At 57.6% G+C, this 11,765-nt stretch overlaps 1 protein-coding gene across 2 annotated transcripts in view; it reads left to right on the top strand.

The window, feature by feature from the left end:
• The first annotated feature begins 1,282 nt into the window (after positions 1 to 1,282).
• Positions 1,283 to 11,765, top strand: part of LOC112549681 — an 87,933-nt gene continuing 77,450 nt past the window's right edge. The window contains exons 1-3 of one of the 2 annotated variants that reach the window (XR_003093198.1): positions 1,283 to 1,497; positions 3,969 to 7,018; positions 7,619 to 9,627. Coding sequence is in view for 1 of the 2 variants with exons in the window: in XM_025199694.1 (XP_025055479.1) it covers positions 1,308 to 1,497 (190 nt within the window). In the remaining variant the exon portion in view is untranslated. Of the gene's footprint in view, positions 1,498 to 3,968; positions 7,019 to 7,618; positions 9,628 to 11,765 lie in introns of those variants that run through there. The other variant, XM_025199694.1, reaches the window with a different exon arrangement.

Raw genomic sequence — 11,765 nt, 5'->3', positions numbered from 1 at the left:
TGAACCGTAACTTTTCAACGCCATCAGAGCAAACTACCCACAGACTCGAGAATGGTTTGGGTCTTTTCCCCTCGACACCCGACTGCAGGGCGCTGGCCACGTGCCTGCCTTTGCGGGCTCCGGTGAACTCACTCGTACCAATAAGACTTTGTGGCTCTTTTGTTTCATCATTAAATCATCCACATCTGCAGCTCTGCCATATCTGGGCCATGAAGCAAGGGATAGTGCCCCCGACCCCGCTCCTGCCCCATGCAGCGTGTGCGAGGGCTGCGCCACGCTCTGGGACACAGTCTAGGATGGGTGTGTTAATGGGCATCTCTGGCTGAGACCACGTTCAAAGCCACCTTTGCCTCCACCGTGCCAGGGCAGGGTTGCTTTGCCCAGCTCCTGGGCACACACTTTGGCTCTTACTATGACGGGCATCAGGCGCTTGTGCACAACATCAGTGTTAGCTGCCAAGCACCGATGCAGTGCTGTGCCGTGGAGAGGCATCTGCAGCTCACACTGGTGATGCCCGAGAGTGCAAGGGCAGCGTGGTGATCCCACGCACCCCTCGCCCTCGCAGAGGGCTCGCTCCATCATTTCTGCCGAGCTGTCCTGTGCAGCGTGCACTCGTCGGTGGACAGGCCCATTTGGGCAGAGCCCTGGCCCGGGACTTTCTGTAACCCAGGGACATTTTGTACCCGTTGCAGACGGCGTAAGGTGCGAGGCACTGTCCTGGCCACAGCTCTGGCTCTCGCTCGTGATGGCACGGGGATGCTCATTCCAGTTCACCCAGTGCAAACGCGCCTGCCGATCTGAAGGGCAGCGCCAGCCCTTGGAAAGGCTTTGCTGGCTGGAGGCATTCGCGCATGCTGTGCTCGCGGCGGCTGGGAAAGCAAGTGGCATCTGACTGGGACACGTTCCACTTGACTCGCCCAGCTTAGGTCAAGGCTGCCCGTGTGTGCAGCGGGCGAGGGGGCAGGCCGGCAGAGGAAACACAAGGAGGACATTTCAAAATGACTCTGCTCCCCCACAGCTAAATATAAGCCCCAGTAGGAAGCCTGCTTCTCCCTCGTGCCTCTGCCGCTGAGCTTCCTCAGCCTGGCAGCAGGCCCAGCTGTCTCCACATCGACGATGAAAATACCCTTGCAAATCCCACTCATAAAAATATGTGCTGTATTCCCAAAACATGCCTGAGATAGCTTCCAGAGAGGATGGGGAGCTAAAAACAGACGCATGAGCTCAGAGTCCCATACTCGGGGAACGAGCATTTTCCACTAGCCCCACGGTTCCTCCCTGCCCCACACGCCGGCCTGTGCACCGAAATGGAAACAGCCCGGGAGCAGCGCGGCGCCTGGCTCCGATGCCCCATGCGGGACGCCAGCCCGCGGGAGAAGTGGCCTCACCTCTGCAAACCCCAGCCGTGGGGTGTGCCGGGGGAGCCGGTGCAGCGGAGCCTGGCGGGTAGCGGGAGGCCGGACACCTGTTCCTACCAACAAAGCCCCCTTTGTGGAGGTAACCCGATCCCCTGGGAGCCCTGCGCGCCGGGCAAAGGTCTGGGCCCAAGTCTAAAGGAGCCATGAGAAGGGTGGGACGACCTCTAGCAAATGCTGCCCGGAGCGGGGAGGGGTGAGGGGCTTGTGCAGCCTTTTCAGCGCCCGTCAGCGTCCTGATCCTGAGCACCCAGACTCCCAAGGTGGTTTTAGGGGCAGGTGGTTTTAGTGGCGATGCTGCCCGGGGACAGGGAGCAGCACTGTGCCTGGCGAATAGGCCCCCTCCTGCTCACCCCAGAGGTGGCTGCATTGCAGGGCTGGGAAAACACCTCCCTGCACAATGCAAGTTGCAGGCACGGGGCTTGGAAGTGGCCTGCAGTTTCTCAGCGTCAAGTGGCCACGCTGGATCACAGGACTGACAACCAGGTTTGGAGGGGATAGACTTAGCCAGTCCTGCCCTTGCTGTGCATGCACCGCATCACCCAACCCCTGTCTTCACTGGGTAATAACCGCCTTGGAAGAAGCTGGGGATTTTGCCCCCAATTTCTCCCATGGGAAGGCTGTTGCCGGACCCCCTGATTTCTCTCTGGAGAGCAAATTTGCTGGAGGGGAGAAAAACCAGCGAGGAGGATGGGTCTTTTCAGCCCAGAACCGTCACCGAGGCGGGGCCCTTGGGTGCCTGTACAACGCCACCGCCCAGCGAGCGGGTTTGCCGGGACACGAAGTGCATGGTTTCCTGGAGGAGGATGGCACTTCTCAAGGTGTTCCTGGATGCTCTCAACTCTGCTTTATTTGGCAGGGCCAACGCTATCCCGGCTCCTTGGACAATTACTCCCGGAATCTCATTTAGCACTGGGATGGATGGCAGTATTCAAAGTTAACCACCCCACTTGCATTGCCTTATATGTCAGCAAGTGCTACTTAATGATCTGTGAATGGAGGGAATGCTGGGAGCGGGCCGGGCCGCGGGTGAAATATCTATCCGGAGTCTATAAATAATGCAGCCTCCTCCTGCTCAGCAAGTGCAGGGCTCCATGGGAGGAGCAGCTCCCTGCTAGGGCTGGAAGAGTCTGCAAGTGATTTGGGAATGAAACAAAGGCGATGAAATGCAGAAGGGGAAACCTTTCCCCTTCTGAAATACCTCACGGACACATGTCAGATGCTTTGGCCAGACCCTCCGCACATGTGCGTTGATGCAGGTCTCCAGGGGCCGTGCAGACGTGGCTCCTGGGGTGATCAGGGAGCTGAGGATGGTGAATGGCCCCATGGTAGCAAAGCTTGCCAGCTCCCCTGCTCTTGCTGGGTTTGTCACACATTTACCGGCACGCTGCGGCTGGTCGGTCCAGGGCGTTCTCGCGAGCATCGGGTTCAATTAGCGAGGGAGCAGACGCGGTCTCCTGATGGCGTCAATCCCTGCTCGCTATCGCTGCTGCCAGCGAACACGTCTTGAACATGGTGGGTTCATGGCTCTCTCTCCTTTTGCCTGTAGAAGCAAAGGACCCAGCACTGGAAAAATAAACGGGGGGTTTCCTGCTATCAGCTATAAGAGGCTCTCGGGACACGTGGCTGGGTGTGCTGGCCTGCCCAGAGTGGCACGGCTCCTTGCAAGGACCAGGCACATTATGGATGCATTGGCACTGGGCATGGTTTTGGTGCTGTGCGGACACGGTCACACATCCTGCTCAAAGGCAGGCGAGCGCCTGGATGCTGCTGTGCCAAAGGGGCTGAGTGACACGACTGCTGAGCTCCATTCCCCCCCGGTGATTTTCGGCACAAGCCAAATGTCCTTCCCTGTAGCCTATTTTCTACCTGCCACGGAGCGAGGCGTTCCCACGCGTGGCTCCCAAGCAGCTGTGTTGTTCCAGGCAGCGCCTGGCTTGCAGCAGGCAGCCGGGGAGATTGCAGTGGGTTGGAAATGCCCGGGCACCGGAGGGTTAACCCGTGTGATTAATTAGGGGCTGTGTGCCTGTCATACACAAATATTCTGTCAGGGCTTTGCATCTCCTGTAAAATTTACGGGGCGCAGAGCCCACGATGACATCTGTATAATTAATAACGGCGGCGCAGGAATAAGCTCGTGTTGCATCGACGCTGCAATGATTGGGGAAAAAAGAAAAGCCCATCTCCAGCGCGGCCCTAATGTTATCTGCCACGGAGCAGGTGGCGCAGCCCCGGCACAGGGGCTGGCTGCCTGGGCCGTGCCTGGCTTGTATTTTTCACACCCGGTTCCCAGGCGGTGACAAGCCCTCGCTAAGTGAGGTAATAGCCAATTGATTTTGTTCCGTTTTGCAGTGGGCAGCAATAAATCACACGGCTTGTCAGGGGGGGTTTCATGTTTGTGGTGAGAGTGTGCCAGCAATTAACCAGCAGAAAGCTCTGGTGGCTACGCTCGCGAAGACGGGCCGCAGCCGGAGACCCGGGCGCGAGGGGCCGTCCTCGCCACCATAGAGTGGTTGTGACAAGAGATTTAAGGGGACTTTTTTTTTCCCCCAGGCACTGCAATGGACAGACAAGCAATTGATGGATGAGCCCGGGGCCCAGCCACACGCTCCGTGAAACAGCCGCCTGCAAAGGGACACCAGGGCAGGGGACCTGGGGAAGGCAGCGCAGAGCCAGCCCCTTTCCCCCTGGCTGGGCCTGGCTGGGAGTGCGGGACGGGCTGCGCTCCCTACGGCACTGCAGCTCAGCGCCTCCCGAGGCTCACAGCCGGACCCTGCCTTCTGGGGGGCTGGGTCACTCGTGTACACACGTGCACATGCACATATGTACACATGCACACAGGTACACGTGCACACGCACACACAGGCAGGCAAGGTTCTTTGGGTAGATGTGATATCTTTTATTAGACCAGCTACATAGTTGGAAAAAATGCTCGTTGCAAGCTTTCGGGCACAAACGCCTTCTTCAGGCATCGGGAGACCCATGCAGACACACGGTGTTTCAGCAGCGCCAGGGTGCTCAGACGTGTCCCAAATCTGGCGCTCTGCACCCATGGGGCCGTCTCCTGCTGCAGTAAAGGAGTCTGCGCAGGCTGCCATGTAGCAGCCATGTCCCCCAGCAAGGATGAAGTGCCTGTGCCCACCCCATGCCTGGGCTCCCATGGGGACTCCTTGCAGGGGCAGGGTGGACCGGGGGAAGCCCTGGCAGCTGCCCATCAGCCTGGCCAGGTCTGGGCTCTGGGCTGGCCCTGGGAGGAGACTGCGTGGCTTGACTGGACCAAGATTTAATTGCAATTAAGTCAGCTCCCATCACCTTCTCACAGACAGCAGCCGCCAGCGCGTCGCAGGCGCAGAGTCCACGGCCGGTGACCGGCAGGCGCTGCTGGGGGAGGTTGGGATGCCTGAGCTCGGGGGCTGGGGAGAAACGTGGCTGGACTAGTGGACGGCTGCAGAGGAGCCCCTGACCGGCCCCATGAGCATGGTCGGAAGGGCAAGCCGGGCTGTCTTGAGACTAGCCAGCTTGACCAAGTCACCCAAGCAATTCCCCGTCTGCCCGAAGTCCGGCTCTGGCCGAGCAGCGTGGCGCTGCCGGGCAGGGTGGCACGGGGAGGCCTTCACAGCCAGCGCGCCATCTCTGATGGCTCCCAGATGGCAATCGCTGCTTTATCCCCCTGCAACCTGTGTGACTCTGGGAGGGCAGCGAGAAGAAGGTGGGGCGAGGTGGGGGAGGCAGGGTCGGTCCCCGGGGAATGGTGGCGATTTCCAAGCCAGGCCCTTTGCAGCACTCATTTGCTTTGGAAATAAGCAGCAGTTGCTTTGCATTCAGGGCTAACGGCAGCCGGCCCTGGGAGGGGCGCGGGGGGCAAATCGATCTCCCCAGACGGAGGAAGCTATCACGGGGCGGCTGTCCCTGCTGCGCTGTGTCAGGCCGGGCGCAACTCTTGCTCCGCGCGGTCCTGCTCGATGCTGCAGCGAGGCTTTTCCTGCGACCTTGCTCCTTGGTGCTCTGGTGCAAATAAGTCATCCTCAGGGAAGAGAAGAGGCAAGCAAGGAGAGGAGGAAGGAGGGGTCCGAGCAGACGCGCCCCGCGGCCTGTGTGTCACTATCGGTTGCGTCACCGCCCCGCTGCCTCGGAGCAGGCTCGCTCTGCCCCGGGGACGCAATAGCTGCCAGTTTCTGGGGACGTTTCTGAAGATGACATGCAAAAGGGCAGATAATGAATAAAAGCTCAGCTTCTAGGAGGTGGCTTGGATGCGAGCATCTGAACCCTCCTGCATTGCTATCCTGCCCTGGTCTAACTGAGGTCACAAGCAGGACACCCAGTGTCTCCCCAAGCCCAGCCAGGTGCTGGACCCAGGGCTCAGCACCTTGCCTCCACCCAGGAGGGCTGGAAGACACTTTTTCTCCTGACTTGAGATAGAAAAATGCATTTATTGTGCGGTTCCATGGGGCCAGGTCCCCACCTTGGGTGGGGGGATTGCATTGGCTTTCAGGCTCCCGTGCAGGGCTTAGCATCGGAGCAAGCTCCCAGCGCAGCTGCAGCAGGACAGTCGCACCTCACTGGGGCTGTCTGCCACGACCCTCGCCGATTCCCCCGGTAAGTGCCATGGGTGTGGGAGCCCCGCCACCCCGCTCAGCTCGTGGAGCTACTGGCTGGTAAGCAATTCAATATAATTGTATCGTCTACGCGATTTTTAAGGATTCCAGTAGAGTTTTGTCCTTTGAGGTTGAAAACAACAACCGGAGCTGCTTTGCCCACTTCAAAGTCTGCGCAGAGCCAAACTTTTGTGAGGACATTATGTAGCGCACCTTGATCTCATCTTTTATCCCACTAGGTGCTACGTCTTGCTGTACACTTGCCAGCTGCGAGTTAAGTATAATTGCCATTTCCTAACCCGCTTGGAAACAACAGCAGTGGGTTGATAAGAACAACTTTCCTTTTATTTATGAATCAATTTGAGGGCTGGCTTCAAGGGAAGACAATTATTAGGGTATTCAGGAACATCTACACGTGCACTTTAATGTGCATTAGCCTATTTTAACGCACATTAAGGTGTCACTAACTAAAGAGCACGGTGTTTAAGTGTCACTTAATGCACATTAGCTTATTTTAATGCGCATTGACTAAATAGCATGGTTTTTAATGAGCATCAAAGCAGGCGAATGTGCATTTTCCTAGTATCTCACAATGGAGGCACTAGATTTAATGCGTATTAACTAAAGCGCGTTCATGCATGTGTAGACACGTCCTCGTGCCTCACTCCAGCTGCAGTTTGCATTTTCAGTGGAAAATGGTCTCCGTGTCCGTGGTCCGAATGGGGCACACCGCTCGGGAACACCTACTCCTCAACGTTACGTCCTATCCTGTCTGTGCAGAGCGGCCCCGCCATGCTGCTGCCCCGGCCCAGGGCTCTCCTCCCCGCTCTGGCAGAGCCCTGGCTGCACTTGCCTCTCCCCTGGGGCTGAGTCCTGATGCGATGGGCCTGCCCCCGTGTCAGGATCCTGCTGGGGAAGGGGCCTTGCCATCGGACGGTGCTGCCCCGGGACTCCCTCCGCAAGCACGAGGTCTGCGCGTATCCCAGACAGGAGCGGGGCAGCTTCACGGTAAAGCCGCTGCGATTTCACGGCTTTGTTATGGGTTAAAATTCCAGACTTGGCGTTTTTGTCACGGGGCTTTGGCCTGTTACAGCCACAGATAGACTCCATATCCCTGAGCACGCAGCCCTGGATGGTGCTCTCTCCCGCCCAGCGCTGAACTGGGCCAATCCCGCTGTCCCCAGTGGGATAACTGGGGTTCAGCAAGGCTCGGGGCTCTGACCCAAGCACCCCCATCTCCCCAGATGGCTATGGGGAGTCTGACACTTGGAAAGTCCCCTGTTAGCATTGAGCTCTGAAGCTGGGGGTGGTGGAGACTTGTGCACTACTTCAGCACGAACCGGCTTCACCCCACACGGTCGTGCAGTCCCGACTGGTGGCATGGCCCGACGTTTCCCAAAGTCTCTCCCTTCCCATCCATACCTCCCTTCGTTTGCTTCTCCTTCCCTCCTCGAGTTCCTAGCAGGCCGAGTGTCTTTGTTAGGTGATTAATACGGGTTGTGAGCATACAACCGGGAGTTTTATGAGTAGCTGGGAGCTGGGTAGATGCCAGAGGCGGGTAATGCTTTATCTCCTACTTCTATAATCCTTCTTCTTGCAAACTTCAAGGTAAAAAAGAAAAGTCTCTGTATCCACTTGGAGTCTATTTACTGCCGCTGTGTGAGACTGATCAGGGGTGACACCCCCCACACAAGCCCAGGCCATGCCTCGCGCGGCAGCAAGTCACCCAGAAACCCCCCGGGAAAGGGCAGGGGAGGAAATCGCCCTTTGGAGCAACCGTGAACCCGGCTGTGATTGAAAGTGTCTGCAGAGCTGGGGACGGAGAGGACTCCGCGTGAGCTGTGCTCGGGTGGGGAAGACTTGGTGATGAGCTTGGCAGGTCTTTATTTCCCCCAAAGGCTGCCTCTTTGTTGGGTTGTTTCGCGAACAGCTAATTGATGGCACACTAAAACAACGCGAGGCTTTCCCGCCTCGATGGCAGCATCCCTTCCCGTGGCATTAATCGTCAATAAAAGTTAAATGCCGGTGCCAGAGGAGACGGGGTGGCACGGTACCGCGGCTCCGACGTGCTGCACAAATCCGCCACGCCGCTCGCTGGCTTCGAGCACACTGAGCTCATTAAGCCCCACTACTGTGATAACACTCACTTTAATACACATCCTCGCAGTGTGCAGTAGATTGTAGACAAGGAGCCAATTCAGGAGCAGGAGGTATCTGCAAACACATACTGCTGTCTTCAGGCCTTCTGCATCCAATACCCCTAGCAAAAGAGGAAACACTATAAATATTCAGCCCCCTCTTATTATTTTTCATCAGGGTGAGCTGCTTTTTTTTTTTTTTTTTGCTGTAAACTTGGCAATTAGCTGTCTGTGAAAATCATTCCCTATATTTTATATCCCATCAGTAGTCCTAGCAGACAGGTTTATGTTGTATTAATAACTAGTGGTGGGTGAAAGGAAGTTTGTCTTTGTCAACATATCAGTCGATGTCAACACTTGCACGGCAGAGTCCCCCACTGCTAGTAACGTGCACGGGAAGGGCATTTCGCTCTGGCGAGACAGAGCTCCCAGCTCCTGGACTGAGTTTAAAAGCAGAGTCATTTCTAGCAGGCAAAGATAAAACCCAGCCTGGGCAGCCGGCCACAGCTTTCCTGTATGGTCTGCTTGCTCGGTGACCAACGGGTACGCGCAGTGCGGCTGTCAGGACCGCTGCGGTGGCACCGGGCGAGGGGTTCGCCGGCCAGCGGGTTCGTCTATTGCTCGGAGAGCTGGGGAGAGGCAATTCCCAGTGCCGCGGGTCAGGTGAAGGATGGTAACCACAGTCATTAGTGGCGGTTCCTCACTACGGCGCTCCAGACGAGGAGCTGCTCTTCCCACTCTCCAGCTGCCCTTGGGTGACAGAAGAGGCCGGCGTTGCAGCGTCCCGCAAAGGAGCTGCTAATTGTCTGCAGCAGACGGTCCCTCTCTGGAGTGGGCTGAGTCCCCCTCCCCTGCAGCTGGCTGACACCGCTCCTGGATTTTGGGTGACTTTCTGCCCTCCCACATGCGGCCTTAGCATGGGCAGTGCCCTGCTGGGAGGGAAACCGTCCCGCTGCAGCCTGTAGCCAACCTTTGCTGGTTGGGCAGATAGCAGCGTGGCCTGGTTTCCATCCCCTGGCAGGAGGGGGTTGCTGTGTGCCCGGGACACGTCAGTACTGGTGCACAGGACTTCAAAAGCCACCCGCGGCACAGGGGGCTGGGCACTGCTGAAAGGGGGAAGCCCGCAACTCCAGCGCTGCCGGTGGAGTGTGCTTTGCCAGTTCTGCACTATCGCATCAAGAACGTATTTAAAGAGCTCTTCTCATCTAGAATGAGCCTGAAATAATTGCAGGCACAGCACACGTCCGTAGACGTGCACGTACACCCGCATCGGTGTGCCTCGGGCTTTGTGGGTGAGCCTCTATTTCTCTTTTATGCTAGGATATATTATATGGTATATCTTATATGGTATATCTATATTATCTATATTACGTAGTCTATCTATATTATACGGTATATATTGTATGGTTTATCTATCTATCTATGTATATACACAAAGGGGTGTCTCTCCACCTCTGGTTGTGTGGTCAAGTGTTGGACTGAACACAACATTCGTTGTGCACCATCCACACCGCACTGCACAAAGCTGAGGATAACTCCTCTAGTTTAAATCCAGGGGGGGTCCGTGTTGCTTTCCTTCATGGCATGTTGATTTAAAGACCCCCCCCTTCCTCCTCCCACCAGCAATAACTGAAAACTTGCTGCTGCTGGCAGGGCGGTTTGGAGAGGGCTATTTTTGGTGCTTGGATAGCACGAAGGCAGATGACCTTACACAGACCTGTGGAGACCACTTAAGGCAGCATGGGCTTGCCCAGGCTGGTATCTGACCCGAAAATTGGGGTGAACCTGCTGGCAAAGAGGGCATTGCTGCATGCGACAGGACTGCTAAAAGCAGACACCTGCAGCGATTCTGGTGCATGCGTCGTATTTTGCCCCGAATGCAGAGAAGGGAGTTACTCTCTCGGGGCAGGCTCCCAGTCCCTCTGGAAGAGCATGAGCTAGTGTTCGAGTCTCTTAGGAGAGGGTGCTAAGTTAGGACAGAGCTTGCAAATGAGAGCTGCTTGGCTGCGGGGAGCTGGTGAAAGGCAGCGCTCACAATCCTTTGAGCCACGTTTGTGAATCATCACCGCACATGGCTTGTTGCTATAAAAAGAAACCAAGGACAGATTTGAGATGGTGGCCGTCTCCTCCCCAGCCGAACGCCCGCATGGTTCTCCAAACACCTGCTGCGTGGGGGAACGGGGCCCGGCCCTGCCCATTACAGGGCTGCTGGAGGCTCGGCCTGGTTTCAGAAGACCAAAAGGCACCAGTATAAGAGGGGGGCACAAACCATCCCAGGGAGCGGGTACCTGTGCAGAGGTGCATGACCATGATAAGGTACTGCACTGCCCACAGCTGATGCGCTTGCCCCTCCGCACGTTCTGCGTGAAATCGGGCTGCACCAGGGCATGGGGCTGCCTGGTTTTTTGCCTGGCACTTGCTAACGGAGTCATGGCTACAGGATGCAGCGCAAGGCAGGGGCTATGTGAGCACAGCATAAGTACTGTGGGGAGCGGTGCAGGGCTCTACAGCACGGGCAGCCTTTTGGGGCTCGCCCAGGTGTGTCCAGGTCCATAGTGTCCTGCTGGATTAGCCAGGCCAGAGGCCCCTGGGGAGACAGGCATTGCAAACCCCCTCCCCTGGGGAGTGGGTGCATTGTGCATCCTCCAGCCTCCCTCTTGCAGCACCCTGCCTGGCACACCCACTCAGCCGCCCTGCCCTCTGCAGGCTGCCCCTGCTCCCTTTTATACTGCTGCTGTGGGTGGGGCTGCCTCCTGATTGGTCAGCAGGGAGCAGGGCTGCTGCAGGGCCCTAGATTCCCCATTAACCCTTCCCCTGCTGCACCGGTTTGTAGAGCCCGTCCCATAGGCACACTGAGTTCATGCACGAGAACAGCAGCATTCGGGAGGGCTGCGGAGCTCCTAGAAGGAGCTTTGCCCTCTGTCTTTGCCCAGCTGCTTGTGCAGGGGCTGCCTCCCTGGCAGGACAAGGGGCCTGGGCAGCTACTTCTCCAGGACACCTTTGCAAATGCATAGCAGTCCTGCCCGTGCCTCCTGCCCTGTGTCCTGGGGGTGCACCTGGAGTGGCCCTGGGTGCGGGGCCCCATTCTGCATCCTGTGACTCACAGGCGTTGCTCTCAGCCTTGTAATGTGCTGATGCAGCGCTGGGGACCCCAGCCCCGCTCAGGATTGGGCTGCAGGGAAGGGGCTCTATGACTCCCAACCCTGCCCCGATGAACTTTGTGGCTGACCCGAGGCGGTGCTATGCTTGCAGGCTGGCCATGCAGAGCTATGCCTGGCCGAGGCCGTTGGGACTTAGGCCGGGCACGACGCTGGAGGCTGATGTACGCCTGCTCCCCGCAGCAGGCCTGTTCCTCTGCAGAGGTTTGGGAGCAGGAGATGCTGCACAGACAGCAGGTTTGGTCTAAATGGAGCCGTGCTCCAGGGACGGTGCCCGCCCCGCACCCTCCACAGCAGAGGCTCGTTCTGGCTGCAGAGGCGAAGCCCCGCGAGCCAGGTCTGAATCCTCATGGCTGCGACACCATGCGCTCACGTGCCCATCTGGAGGAGCTGCCCCAGAGCCCGAGCCTGTGGGACACGCCAGCCCTGTCCCGCGAGGAAGAGGTGACAAACCCGGCC

This window comes from Alligator sinensis, unplaced genomic scaffold (assembly GCF_000455745.1).
Source record: "Alligator sinensis unplaced genomic scaffold, ASM45574v1 scaffold628_2, whole genome shotgun sequence".
Lineage (NCBI taxonomy): Eukaryota > Metazoa > Chordata > Crocodylia > Alligatoridae > Alligator > Alligator sinensis.
Note: the sequence above shows the minus strand (reverse complement) of the source record. Positions and strands in the feature narration are given on the sequence as shown.